Here is a 15289-nt window from a genome sequence, read left to right as displayed (position 1 = left end):
CTAGAAAGTTCCGAATGTCCTGACTTCTGGGTCACCCTTTGCAGTTCTCTTTCTGAATAGATTCAATGCATCCCTTTGGTGTTTGCATTTTCCTTTCCTGGAGGCATCCTCACTATCCCCACTGTGGCTCTCCTGTGTTGGGTGAAGGATGAAGTTTGGGGCTTTCTGGGTTAAGCTGTTCCTGGCACACAGGACAGGCAGCACAGAGCAGCCTTCTAGCTGCTTGTGTCCATGATGGAGACCTCAAAGCAAGAGGCCTTCCTCTTTGCCCTGTCCCAGAAAAGGGTCAGAGGTCCAGGCTGCTTCTCGGGCACAGACTTCGTATCCTTTGCCACCGGAAATGTCCCCACAGGCCACCTAAGGATGGATACAACGCAAAATCCTATGAAACTCAAGATGCAAACCCCCGAGAGGTGCGTTTAGAGGTCCTTTCAGGAGGAGGCAACCCTGTCAGGTCAGCCTCCCTCGTCAGGCTGGGAACGATGGAGGGGTGAAAAAAGCCATGTTCCTGGTGAGCCACGGGTGTTGCATACAGATCGCTGTGTGTGGGATGCTGAGGGCCCTGGCTTGAAAGGACGTATAGGGAATGCGTGCCTTAGGTTTTCAACATTTCTTTCAATGAGCTGTATGCTTCCCATTGCTGTCAACCAACAGTCCAAGTCCTTTTTTGATACACCTCAAATTGGCAAATGCTGGCGTGTAAGTGACCTCCTGGAATTCAGGGTTCAGGGGGCGCAGGGAGCTGTGATTTCTGGGAGCTTCGTGGAATTTGTTATCATAGGAGTGATCTGAAAATCACCTTGAGGAACTGTCTGGGTGGATGTGAGTGACTTCTTTTCCAAACATGGAGCTGTTTAGGGACCTCTTTGTCCAAGGTGGCCTGGGAAGGCCATCTAAAGCTAGCCAGCAGAAGTGGATAAGCTCCTATCGACCCACCCAGAGTAAGTCCTGACCTCCTTCCTTGGCACCAAGTCCTCATGGCTGGTGTGGCAAGAGGGCTATACGTGGAGATGAGTCAGCCAGTCAACCATCCCTTGGGTCCTGCTTGTTCCAATAAAGTCTGGGGTCAAGAAAAGCCAGAGAACATGGCGTCCTGCTCAGCAGTGACCATTCCAGTTAGCCTTCACCTATTTAGAAAAGAATGTATCGGTCCTGACACGAGTCCCTTGTGTTTCCAGCAGCAGATGGGTCACAGTGTTGGGGGCATGTTGCTCCCCTCACAGCCCTGCCCGGGGGGTGGGATGAGCCACTCCACCTCCCTGACGGACACCCTGTTAACTGTAATATACTTCTGTTGCCAAATAACGGTATTGTTTAATTTCCCATCAAAGGGAGACTATATTGTTTGGTGTGTAATGTCAATGGAGTTCCAAAAATTACTAGACACTATTATAAATTGTAGAATTCTGTATTTGTTTGATGAAGCAGGGCCAAGACATTAGGTTTCTTTTCTGTTTAAAAGAAGCTGAGGTTAGGTTTGCTCTCTGAGCATTCCTTTGGCACCTTATTATGTAAGAAATGTTAAATTTGACCGATCAAGATTATGGTAACTGAGTGTTGTTTTCTTTAAACCAGTAGCAACATCAATACAGATGGATATTTCTGTGTATCTGGAATCTAAAAGAACAATCTCTTCCAAACAATTCTTTGGTCATTTTGACCTGTACGGTTTAAATTCACATAGTTCATGAATAAAAGGAGAAAAACCAACCTTGTTACAATGGATTGCTTTGGGTTCTTTCTGCCCCTCTTCCTTTCTGAGCAGACTGTTTGGTTGTTCAGTTGTTAAGTCGTGTCCAACTCTTGGTGACCCCATGGACTGTGGCCCGCCAGGCTCCTTTGTCCATGGGATTCTCCAGGCAAGAATGGAGTGGGTTGCCATTTCCTTCTCCACTATACAGCTGTATCTGTCATCTATCTATCTGTTTTTGAACATCTTGATTTTTAAGAACTGCATAGTATCCCATTGCTTGAATATATTCCAATTTACCCTATGTTTTAAAAAGAATCCTGAATGGTTGTGTGTTGAGGCTGCTTTAAAATTTTTATCTAGATTTTAAAAAAGTGCCATGAAGACTGTCACTGTACACAGATCTCTGGGTTCATCTCTGATGAGCACACAAGGCAGTGTTTGAAGCATTTCATCACTTCCCTCCCCCCGTTTCTATGTGCTTAATCAACAAGGAGTTTGTTGAGTTGGATTCTGGATTGGGCAGTATTACCGGCAGAGATATTTCATCAGCTGTTACACGTCTTCAAAGCTTGTGGTCTGCCTCGGGTGTGCGGTGTGCAACCCCTGTCAGGAGGCAAGCCGGAAGGCAGGCAGATGGTCTTGGGGAACCAGCAGTGTTGGCTGCGTTACAGGCGCAGCTGCTGAGCCCTTAGAGACCACCCTCCCGTGGCGTCAGTGGGAGGTTTCTTCTCCCTCCTGTTAATAGCCCAGAGGTCCGAGGTCTGGCCTGGCAGGGCCTTGCGATCATTTGACTTTTACCTTGAAGTAAAGAGGTAAAAGCTGCACTTTCCACTGCGTCCACATCTAGTGAGAGGGAAAGGGAACTGCGAGCCCGGTCCTCGTGAGGCCAGTTGGGAAGGGACACTTTTCCTCTCTTTTCATCTGCCGGAACTTAGTAGCTCCAGCACCAGGAATCGCCAGGGAAGTTGGCAAATGTCCGCAGCTAGGTGGCTGGATCCTGGGGCCACAGGCCAGCCTGAGCCCTCCTGGCTCCTGGGAGAGGACGGAGAGGCCTGCAGTGGTGTCTCTGTCCATTGCACGTGCTGACGGTGGAGCTGCTTTGCCAGGAGGAAGTTCGTTTCAGCACTGTGATGGCCAGGAGGGTGACGTCACGTCAGGTGGAGGCACACTGGTCCCTGCCCAAGGTGCAGGGGGTGGCCCCGGGCCCCTCAGTGCCCTGAGGACTTCCTAGATGGCACAGCCCTGCCTCTGCCCATGACGGGTGGCTCTGGGAAGGGAATCTGTTCGCTGTCCAAACACTTGGAGGTGACCAAGGAATGGGCACCTGAGGTGGCTGCTGTCCGGACAGCGCTCTTCCCTCTGAGGCCAGTAGGAGGGCAAGCTCAGGGAAGAGCTGGCCTGGCTTAAAGGGCGAATCAAGAGTGTCTAAGGGACCAAGTGCGAGGGGCCCAGAGAGTCACCTGAACTCAGTGTTGCCTGCTGGCTCCAGTGCGGGTGCACCACGTGCCAGGGAGTGGCCAGGGGCAAACAGGAACACACACAATACAGGGGAGGCTGGGGGCGGGGGCCCTGAGCAAACCTCCATTTCTTCCCTCACTTGCAGAGTGAGGTCTGTCTCACTCGTGTCTGACTCTTGGCGATCTCCATGGACTGTAGCCCACCAGGTTCCTGTCCGTGGGATTCTCCAGGCAAGAATACTGGAGTGGATTGCCATTTCCTTCTCCAGGGGATCTTCCCAACACAGGAATCAAACGCACATCTCCTGGCTTGCAGGCAGATTCTTTCCTGTCTGAGCCATCTGAAGCTTAAATATTTAAGATGTAACATGAAGCAGTCTTGGAAACCACAGAACAGCCTTCAGTTTGCGGGTATTAGGTCCAAATTAAGGGCATTTTACTGGGGAGCTTTTCCTAGGGGACTGATCGAGTCAGTCACCCTAATGGTCTATTAGAAACCAGGATTTCTGAACAGGTTTTCTGAACAGGATTTCTGAACATCTTTGAAGATGGGAGATTTTGCAGGCGATTCTAGATGGACTTGGTCTAGTGCCTACCTCCTGTCAGGTGCTGTGTGAAGCCAGTCAGCCAATCCCTGGGGTCAGATGACCCAAAATCAGAGGCTGTCAGGCCAGGGACCAACACCCTTCACCGACATCTTTACATCTGGGAGACCCAGTACTGAACTCATCATGACCTCGCTTCACTCTTGCAGCAGTTACTCACCAAGTGGATGTTACAGCTTCTTCCACGTACGGGGTGGAAGTTGATCCCCAAAAGCAGGAGGCTTTAGGGATTGAAACAGCAGAGGCCTGCATGTGCACCCCCAGACGGCTCTAAGACGCGTCCTTAACCCTCACGCCTACTGCTGCAGAGCAGAACAGTCTAGTCAGGGGGCGCACTGTGGGTGCACGTCATATCCCCTTATGGAACCTCCTGCTGAATGGTTCTAGAGTGCTTGTTACTCCTGGCGAGGTCACTTTCACTCTGGGAGAAACGCGGAGAAAGGCTTATTGTGGCCACAAGCCTTCTAGTCCCGTCAGGATGTCCTATGACCTGACGTGCGGTGGCTGAGTATGCATCAGGTTGTCTCTTGAGATGTTATCTTCTGGCAATTTCAGGGTGACTGTTAACCCTCAGAGAAGCAGGAAAGTTTGCTGTGTGCTTGGCTCCCCCAACCTGGCTGGGAAGGCCTTAACTGGCAGAACCAATCGGATGGTCAAGAATCTGCCCGCAATGCCGGAGACCTGGGTTCAATCCCTGGGTGGGGGAGATGCCCTGGAGGAGGAAATGGCAACCCACTCCAGGATTCTTGCCTGGAGAACTGCATGGACTGAGGAGCCTGGTGGGTTACAGTCCACGGGGTCACAAACAGTCGGACATGACTGAGCGACTCACACACACACAACGGGCAGAAGCTCGACCCAAGAGCAGTGACTTCTAACCATCAGTGTACTGGAACTGGTGTGCCCAAGAGGGGAAAAGTCCTGACTCTGTCCTGGGCTGACATTCCCGGGCATCCTTGGTTCAGAGGACACTCCAAGGGCTGTGGCGCCCGGCGAGCTGAGAAACCTGCCGCCTGCTGAGTGCACGGCTCTCACCTGGACCTCTGCCCCAGCGATAGCAGTCACTGCTTTTAATTAGATTCTCTCAATTCCAGAAGAGACATGTGTTTTTGGCCAGAATCTCTCTGGAAGCTTTTATAGACATCACCGCCTCTGAACTTAGAATTACATGGAGAGTGGAGTGGAGGACGGATCACTTTCGGCTCGTCAGAACGCACAGGCTGGACATATGGACCCGTCAGAATACTCGGGTGAGCACAAACCGGCCCTGTTTGGACGGCTAAGCAGCCCAGGCATGTGGCGGGTACGTGGCCTTGGGGGCACGGCCGAGGGGCTCGGCCCACACGCTGCAGAGGCTGTGAGCAGCACAAAGTGGCAGAGCAGGAGCAGCGGCCGGCGTTTGACCAGCGCGGGCTGAGGCCACTTCCAGTTCTGAATCAAGATGAAACCAACAGCCGAAAAACTCAAGAGATGACGACCTTAACTTCACCTGCAGGCTCAGCCCCTGCCCAGGCTCTGGACTCAGAGACAAAGGGATGAGGTAAGACACGTGAAGAACTTAATAGCGCCTGCTATGAAGGCTATTTTCCCCTAAGGGATATATAAGCATCCAATTTCTAAGAACAATCGACAAAAACTAAATTTCAAAGGGCATTTTAACCTTTAAGGGGATCCTGAGAGAAAGATAAAAACTAAGGCTCCCTGCACTTCCGCTTTAAAAGGCAGTAAACACAGTGTGCCCTGTTCAGGAAGTGTTTATTGTTGCTCCAAGTTTAAGAATTCTCACTTTTAGAAAATCAACACTTTTACAGAATCTCCCGCATTGCTCTGCTCAGCTTCTGAATCTTGGTTTTTGCAGACATATCCACGTATTTCTCTCCAATACGGACAATCATTCCACCCATGATCGACGGATCAATCTAGGAAAGAAAATAGGTTGGAAATGTGAAAATACGCTGACATTTCATTAATGAAAAAGCAAGATAAAAAAAAGTGCTCTGAAAAGTCTATTGTAACATGTAATAATTACATCTGGAAAAAGAAGTCAAATTGTGAATGGATTCAGTAATAGTCTATTTTGAAAATAAACATAAAGGTTCTACTATAGGCAGTTTTACATAATCTGCTCTCACTTTCCAGTCCATTTTAAGTGCCAAACAACCTCAGGAAATGTACTGTACACAATTAAAAACCTACCTTAACTTCCAATTTCAAAACCTGGCCTTTACTTAGGAAGCTCTTCAGGACCGTTTTCAATTCAGTCAGAGTGGCTTCATCTAAAGCCTAAAAAAGGACAAAACATCCTTAAATTCAGGTAAAGTAAAACAAGTTACTACAGTAGGAGAGAAAAATGTCCCTCTGGGAACATTTCACCAAGACAGGCTGTGTGAATTCCTGTGCTCGGTATCTGGGGACCCACTGTGGAGTCGCACCCCAAGAGGCACTCATCGGCGCTGGTCTCGGGCGTGTGAAAGCCCGCCTCACAGGAGCACCATTGGTTACGCTCTTGGAGAGTCAGAATCTCTGAAGCACTACAAACACTCATCTAGGTAAGATCAGGTGCTGCATACCCCAAGCAACTCTACCATGCTTGGTAGGTAACTAAGCCCAACAGACTGTTCTCCTACAATGAACTACAGTGCAAAGAGAATACAAGGGAAATACAACGTACTCCACTGTACACTGGACAACAATGAAACTCATTCCAGCGAGGCAGTGCCACTTAAGGAGCATGGACTACTGGAAGACAGGACTGTGGTTCAAATCCCAGCTCCACCTTCTGTGACCTCCAGCAAGCAACTTACTTTCCCTGGGCTTTGGTTTCCTCATTAGTAAAATAAGGATAACAACACTTCTGCTTCACGCAGACCTTTGACATTAAGTAAAAAAATTATAAAGTGCCCAGCACATTGTATTTCAATAAATGGTGACTATTATTATACTCTACTTCAGCAAGTCCATAAGACCAATGGGGCCCGTTCGCCTTATACTTTCTGCTTCATCACCACAAAAGATGAACAGATTACATTTGAGTAAACTACTGAGCATGATGTTTAAAAAATAATTCAAACCTGTACTGGAATATAAACCAGTATTTCCTGACACATTTTAACCCAACCTACAGTCTTCACGAATAACCGCTGAATAGGGAAGCACCAGGGAGACACCTGCCGGGCCTTGTGAAGCAGAGGTTCACAGAAGGGAAGTGAAGTTGCTCAGCTGTGTCCGGCTCTTTGTGACCCCACGGACTGTAGCCGATCAGACTCCTCTGTCCATGGGATTTTCCAGGAAAGAATACTGGAGTGGGTTGCCATGTTCACAGAAGCTGGTATAAATGAAGAGACCTCCCAACTGACAGTTCAGTTCAGTTGCTCAGTTGTGTCTGACTCTCTGCAACCCCATGGAGCAGCATGCCAGGCTCCCCGATTTCTTGATTTCAGCCTTTTTCTTTTTGTTCTACAAAATGGAAAGTCAAGACAATGCAGTGGCAACAACTCATTACTTACAGATGCAGTGGTAACTGTGCATGGTACTTCTCCACGGTGGACACTCATCATGGTAGAAAATGCGGAAATCACCGCAGGGGTATTAGTCAAGCGACCATTTTCAGCAAGCAAATCTGGGAAAGTGAACATTTTTCACTTAAGTCATATTCATGAAGCAGTATATTCACCTCAAACGCAAACTGACATGGCCTTAAAATACTATATTCAATGTCAGTTAAGGATGTGGATGGAGAAGCTGCAACCTGTTATCTAAAAAGAATATTCAATTTTTTTTTTTTAAAAGAATGCACCGAGGACTTAAATGTGTAAAGGGGTGTGTCTCTTAAACGAATCTGCAATAGATTTCTTCATCACAGCTTGAAATCTGATTTTCAGGTTTATACCACGAATCCCCAAATTAACATACTTATATTCACTACACATTTTCTTTGGATTCTGAGTGATCAAGGGATTTGAAAAACAATTAAAATGTACCAAAGAATGCAAATGTCTTTAAGGACAGAGACGCAGCCACTGGCTGTAAACCACTTTCTCGGCAGGGATCCCACTGGCCTCCTCCAAGGGGTGAAACTACGCATTGAGACACTCCTGCATCTTAACGTCCTTCCGACAGTGCTCCTCAAACTGCATGTGCAAGCGACTCACTGGGGGCCAGTGAAGATGCAGATTCTGGTTTAGCAGGTTCGGGTAATGAGACTCTGCACTGCCAAAGGCTGGTGGTGTTCCTGGTCCAGGGATCACAGTTTCAGGAGCAGAATTTTCAGAGACTTCAATAAAAGAGCTAATACTTACTGATCAGGTTGGACGTGAGAGGAGAGAACTTCTCCTTTGCCGTCATGTCACTTAGGCTTTTCACTTTAACTGAACGCTTTACATAGGGATTCAAAAGAGAAGCAGCCATTTTGGGTTCCTTCAAGATTTGCTAAAAGGACCAAAAATAATCTTAGACTCTAGAACATAAATGATGCCAGCTGCTGTACACACGCTTTCTGATGAATCATGCATTTCATGAATAAAATTAGAAAAGTTTAGTCAAATAAATTTTTGCCTTTAAGAATGTACCACAGATGATTTTACACAGGATATGGTATTGTGTGAAAATATTTAAGACCATTCTAATGAAGTTGATTTTTGCTTTTCAGGAGAGATTATTTTTAAAAAACTAAGCAGCCATGAGACTGGATCTGTGGCATACTGTAATGTATCTACTGTGGGTATTACTCTGGTTTTTCCCTGCTAAGAGGGTGCAGTGATGCCCACACACAACGCAGACCTAACGAGACGCACTGAGTGCGGGCGGCCCCTTGGCCTTTCCCTCGGGGGCCTCTCCCTCTAAGGCTGATCCGGATTCCGGCCAGCTGCCCAGAGCTCGGGAAAACCAACCCACTGCTGGGTGGGAGCTCTGGTGCTTTTCCTGGGAGGAAAAACGGCCAAAAAATTCAGAGTGCCAAGACCACAAGAGAGACCACTCTGTCTCCACGACCACAAGATAGACGACTCTGTCGCCGTCCCACTACATCACAAACGTCAAGTCCGGGACCACGGGCAGCTTCCAGCACTCTGCTCCCCTCAGCGTCAAGCCAGAGCTCCAGCAAACCAACTGCTGTTTCCATGTGGGTATCTCTTGGTCACACACCTCCACTGACCTTTCGATCAACCCCTCTCCTGGGCTCCTGGACAATTTCTGCCTCTGATTCTAGCTACGTGCCTACACTGCCATCTAATGTTAAAACTTCAACTCGAGTGACCCCCCCAAAACAAGGTTTTCCCATACACACTGCTGGCTTATACGACGACAAGCATTCTGGAACTGGAGCCATCCCAGTTTCAGGTCTCTAACCATTTCTGCTGCATCATCCACGGACCGTTAGCGACACCCTGGCAGCATCACATTTTCCTCCTGGCGCCAAAAAATGGCTGATTTTGTTTCATAAAGAGTCTTAAGGTTGCCGCCTTTGTATGTCTCCACAGCTTAACGGACTTCAGTTTTAATTAAACCCCATTCTAAGGCCCACAAGCCAGGCACTGTCTTGCTTGTGAACATCACAGGTTTACGAGGGGTGTGCATGACAGCAGAGGGCAGGAACCATCACCTCCCCAAAAGCCTGTGCGACCCTGTAGACTCCAGCTACCCCAGCCCAGAAGCATCTCCAAGTCAGGCTGCTGGGTCTGTGAACATCCTAACAGGTGAGGGTACCAGCGAAGATCAAGCGCACTGGATAACTGGACAGAGGGAGGGATACAGAGCTAGAGTTACTGAGCATTAGGACAAAGGCTCCCACAAAAGCTCAAAATGAAAAAATGCACAAAACGCCTAAGTATTGTTCTATACAGCTAGTCTGTGAGGGTTTTCCCCTTCTAAGATTAAAAACACAAAAACAAACTCTAGGTGGCGACTAGAAAGTAACAGAAGGGGAAGCAACAAAATCTGGAGCAACTTGTTAACTATCAGACGACTCAGGGAACCTGCAGTGGCGATCCTCCTGTTTAAGCCACACTGCAGGCTCCTGTTAACTCAGTTCAGGTACTCTTCATGTTTACAAAAAAATACAAATCAGCTTCCCCCGCAGTCTCCTGGTCTTCCTCCGTCGTTCTGTCATCGTCCTGCAGCTCGGGCACCTTCACTAATGTGCGGTCCAGTGGGCTCTGCTCACTTTCCCTCACATCTTGGGAATAAAATGACAACTGACGCTGAGGAAAAGACTTCAGAAGGAAAATAAATTCCCAGCAAAACAAGGTCATAATATATCCTGAAGCCTACTTTGGAAATACCGAGTAATACAAGCAGAAATGCTCAAGGAATTTTTAACCCCCCTTTGAAATGGCAGTTGTTTCTTAAAATTTAGATTTTCTATTTCTTCTCTTGAGCCCCAAATCTCGGTTCTAACATTAACATTCTTACATATACCTATTATAAATAGGTTCAGAACAATTTTACCCAGTATTATAACTATCAACGTGGTTACAGGAAATGTTTTCTTCTTTCCCTTTTTTTTGCAATTCTTTTTCTCTTAGGATATACTTCATTAAGGATGCACAGTCAAAGATCTAAGGAAAAAACATACAATGAGAACTTAACAATGAACAGGAAAGCTACTTACTCCTACTCGCAACAACTCCTTCTCTACTTGCTCCAGTTTATTCTGTTTAGATGCAGCGGAATACAGAGCTGTGGCGTAGCGGCCTTCGATGCCATATATCTGAACAGGTGGCTTTAAACAACGGTGGAGTAAGGCAAGAAGAGAAAAGGAAAATCAGTTAAGACCATATCATGGTATCAAGAGCAGAAATATTTATAATTTTAAAATTATTGTAAAATGCTACCCTGAATGACAATTCTCAAACAAATAAGGGATGTTTCCTTGGCCATGTCACTCCATCTATGAGCTTTCAATTCCTCTTCTTAAAATGAGGGGCTTAGAAAACATGGTGTCTAAAGTCCCTTTCCATTCTACAGAAAATTCAACCGTGATAATTTTGAGATAAACTTAGGATTCCTTCGAATCCAGTAACTACTTAGTTCCAAGTTTAGGCGGTGTTAAACACTGATAGAAGGCAGTTTTGAACACGTTAGAGCCGGAAAACAGGTGTTTATGAGACACATACAAGCACAATTTTATACATTTCATAGCAATACTGCAAATTTCCCTTAGAGTATCTCCATAAATGTTCAGTTTAATGGAGCCCTTTAGCAATTTACTAAGTGCCTGATGCTTGAATTATTTTTTACAGTGAACCACAGGCTTTTTAAACCACAGTATCATCAATGTATGACTACATATGCTTAGTGGTACTGTGTGATTGTACTGGAAAAGCTTAGGTTTTTAATGAGCAAGATTTAGTTTCTGTCCAGCTCAGAGACTAAGCTGAATAACCCCTCCTCTTTTGTAAAATGGGAAGACCAGCTACCTCCCATCACTGTTACTGTGTTTTAAGAAATTCTCCAACTTAAAAGGTTTTTTTGTGGGCCTGGTCTATGACAGGCATTCAACACTATCCTGTTCCCTAGCTCCCCTACTCCCCAGCATGTCTGGGGAACCACAAATCATGCAGAAAGATTTAAGTGTTAACTGTACAAAATCCATGCCTAAATGTATTGTTGTCTGAAACCACATACATTTATTTGCTTTACAATTACAGAAAAATAAGCTGACATACCCTCACAAGCTTGGCAAATGGCCTGACCACAGATGTACTGAAGCATCGCACCTTTAACACAAAACCAGAAAGACTGAATGAGGTTACTGATAGTAAAAAATAGTAAATGGTTCACTTCTTATGTTTCCTTATATCAACACATAGATTTTATGAGGCTGAGCTGCTCTTCATCACCCAGGAGTAAATTTCTCCACTGAAGAGTCATTACAGGCCGCATGGGAAAACTGCCTTCCCACTGTGAGGCTGGCTCACGAGTAAGGGAGAGGAAACACTAAATTTGAGAAACATTTAGTTGCTCAGTTGTGTGTGACTCTTCTCCAACCCCATGGACTGCGGCCCACCAGGCTCCTCTGTCCCTGGGATTCCCCCGCTGTGAGAATACTGGAGTGGGTAGCCACTCCCTTTTCCAGGGGATCTTCCCCACCCAGGGATGGAACCCATGTCTCCTGTATTGGCAGGCAGGTTCTTTACCACTGAGCCACCAGGGAAGCCCAAGTTTCAGAAGTCAGTCTTAAAAAAAAAAATTGAAAAGATTTCCAGCATTTATGTTACCATCGTGGAGCACGATTCCAGTAACAAGTGGGACGATTCCAGGCATTATCTGCGAGAGAGGTACCTTCTTAAGACTCCAAAAGCTATCTGAAGATAAAGATGAATTATCTAGCTTGTTTCCTACCAAGATACTAACCTTGATATTGTTGAAATGGTATCTTGTCTATCAAGAGTTGGAATCCAGAGTTTAAAAAGCACCCGCAAGGGTATAGGTCACCTTCAAATAATTCCAGAGTGTACTATACAGCTGAGAGGGCTAAAAGACTTTGTATAACACTTAGGGAAAATTTACGGAAGGTACAAGGTGTTATGATATATATAAAGCATCGTATAACATAAACAGCACAAATTTTTCTGTGACTCTGTGGGTTCGAATCTCAGTTCTACCCTTACTTAGTCAAAAACCAGTCATTTAAACTTTCCAACCTCATTTCCTTCATAAAAATGTGAAACACGTTTTACAAATATTCTTTAGGATTACTGTTGACCCAGTAATACTAGTAGTCGTTTAATCACAACAACAAAGATAGGTCCCCCTTCTCCTGGGTCTCTCAACCAGCTCCTTCCCGGGGCTGTGCTCAGAGGACGCCAAGGTTAGAAACGAGCGTGCAGCGTCCACTGTGTCCCGCGCGCATCCCGTGGAAAGGAGGGGTGGTGGGAAACAGGGCCGCCCAGCGTTGCCCCCACTCTCCCGACCGCACGACCTTGAACGGCCGCTACGCTCCCCAGGTGTGGCCTGGAACCGTGGGGCTTGGGGGTCCAGTGCTGGTCACTCCGGGAGGGCTCTTCCCGCTGGCTTTCAGGACCTCCGTTCTCTCACCTGCTGGGACAGCCCGGACACTGCTAGCGCGGCCATCTTCTCCTGGCAGCTGTAGGTCAAACCCGAGTCTGCGAGAGAGACAGAGAGCGCACGCGTGCGTCAGCGTAGCCGCTCGGCCTGCTGGGAAATGTAGGCGTAGGTCGTCAGGTCGCATGCCCGGGGATCTCCCTCAGGCTGGGAGTTGTAGTCCTCAGAAGCGAGTGGTCCTCAGGGCTGGTGGGGGTGGAGGCTAGAGGGCTCGGAGAGCATCTGGAAATGAGATTGTTGAGTTACTTACTCGCCCTTAGTGTAGAATAGAGTTATTGCCCCTAGTTTTAACTTTCCATTTGGATAAGTAGGGTGGCATTTGTTGTGTTTCACATTCATCACTAGCACAATTAGCATGTTTACTCTTTCTTCCTACCGCGCCAAAGTGTGTATCAAGTGCAGGTCCTTGCAGTCTGTATATGCTGTATATGCAGCTTTGCAGCTCAAGCCGCGGACCCTAATACTCGGACCGTGACTGCTCCTGCTGACCGCCATCCCCAGTCCACCCCATCTTCCTGAGTACAACATTGACCCCCTAGGTTTGTGCGGACGCGTGAGGTTCTGGTGATTAAATACTTCCTTCTGGGTAGGGCAGAGTAATTAGCTGAGAAGCAGACCTAAAAATAGAACTGGTGTTTGAGTAAAGTGTGACATTGAAACTGAGAATCCAACACTAGCTTTGGCTAGTTTCTCTGCATTCATAAAAACAACCTATTTTCAACCCATTTCCCCCATAAAAAGAACACTAATTTTTTAAACTTATTTTTAAAATTAATTAATTTATTTTATTTGGAGGCTAATTACTTTACAATATTGTGGTGGTTTTGCCCTACATTAACATGAATCAGCCGTAGGTGTACATGTGTCCCCCATCCCGAACCCCCCTCCCACCTCCCTCCCCATCCCATCCCTCTGGATTGTCCCAGTGCACTGGCTTTGAGTGCCCTGTTTCATGCATCGAACTTGGACTTGTCATTTTTCTTTTCTGTAAGGAAGAGAGTTTGCAGTCGGAGCATGGTTGGAGTTTCTGGGTTGCAGTAATGGGGCCCTATGGTCAATTAAGGTGTTTTTCTGCTCAGTTTTACTATAATTATATATCTATTATATATAATATAACATTATATTATATATTATTATATATGAATTATATATCTTATAATTATAATTATTAAGTCATTAATTTACGTGAAAAGTCATTGATTTTAATGATGAGTGCAGTTTTCTCATCATTACAAAAAACTTGTTAAAATGCAGAAAAGTAGAAGGAATGTACTTGCCCTCTTTTGGACCACCTGAGGGCAGCCATTGTCAATATTTTAGTGTGTTGTCTCCCATTATTTTTTCAGAGAGTAGCCTGAAGTGCCCAGGCTAGAATCCCAGTCCTTTCATTGACCTTTACCCAGTTATATAATTTCTCTGTGTTTCAGTGTTGTTATCTGTGAGTATTATAATAGCACCTATCTTACAGGCTGTTAGGAAAAATGAACAAGATATAGAACAATTTTCTGACCGACTAGCACTCAATAATGCTCTTTATTTTGCTTTTGTTTTTATCACATATACGGACTCACAGTATGTATAATTTAGTATCTTGCCTTTTTCCTTAATACAAGAAAAAAGTGTACTAAATTATATATGGTTCATAAATACATGCTTCCAGCATGATATAATCGTATTTCTTAGTTATAAGATTTTCACCCATCAAGTGGATATTCTGTGATGTAATAATTCAATAACTTTTGAACATAATTCAGATGGTTGCCTTTTTCCCCCCTTTTAAAACAGTACTTCATCTCCTGAGCATCTTTAGACACAAACTTTTTTTTCTTCATACTTAGGATAACTTCCAAGTAGATTTCCAGAGATGGCACAACTTGGTGAGAGGGTATGAACACTTTAAAAGTCTTTGATGAGGGAATTTCCTGGTGGTCCAATGGCTAGGACTCTGCACTCTTGATGCAAAGGTCCTGGATTTGATCAAGGTACTAGATCCCATGGGCAGCAGCTAAGAGTTTGAAAGCCTCAACTAGTCCCCCAGGCCAAAGATGCTGCATGCTGCAACTAAGACCTGATGCGTCCAAATAAGTAAGTAAATAATTTAAAAAGTCTTTGATGAATGAGGGCATGCTCTTTTCAAAACTTTTAACCACTTTACACTTTCACTAGCAGTGCAAAAAACCCTTGTTTTACTTCCCTCTGCAAATTCTTCTGGGAGGCTGTTTTCAAATAAGTCTAAGGGAAGGTGTATTCGTTATGCAGAACGTTTTATTGAGCACCTATGACTCAGTGGTAAAGAATCTGCCTGCCCATGCAGGAGACACAAGTTCGATTCCCAGGTCAGGAAAATCCCCTGCAGAAGGAAATGGCAATCCACTCCAGGATTCTTGCTGAAGAATCCCATGGACAGAGGAGCCCCGTGGGCTACAGTCCATGCGGTCACAAAGAGTCGGATATGACTGAGGGACTCAACA

At 45.9% G+C, this 15289-nt stretch overlaps 1 protein-coding gene across 1 annotated transcript; it reads right to left on the bottom strand.

Annotated features, from left to right (window-relative positions):
* Positions 1-5491: 5491 nt before the first annotated feature.
* On the bottom strand, positions 5492-12910 carry ATP5O (ATP synthase, H+ transporting, mitochondrial F1 complex, O subunit). Its single transcript, XM_010862258.1, has 7 exons — positions 12792-12910; positions 11420-11470; positions 10363-10473; positions 8054-8183; positions 7262-7374; positions 5952-6038; positions 5492-5674 (listed from the first exon to the last, which is right to left on the bottom strand). The coding sequence occupies exons 1-7, from the start codon at positions 12825-12827 to the stop codon at positions 5561-5563; spliced, it is 642 nt and encodes a 213-aa protein (XP_010860560.1). The 5' UTR covers positions 12828-12910; the 3' UTR covers positions 5492-5560.
* Between the last annotated feature and the right edge of the window lie 2379 nt (positions 12911-15289).

Source organism: Bison bison, unplaced genomic scaffold (assembly GCF_000754665.1).
Source record: "Bison bison bison isolate TAMUID 2011002044 unplaced genomic scaffold, Bison_UMD1.0 scf7180017864481, whole genome shotgun sequence".
Classification (NCBI taxonomy): Eukaryota; Metazoa; Chordata; class Mammalia; order Artiodactyla; family Bovidae; genus Bison; species Bison bison.
The sequence above is the reverse complement of the archived record's forward strand: the minus strand, read 5'-3'. Positions and strand labels throughout refer to the sequence as shown.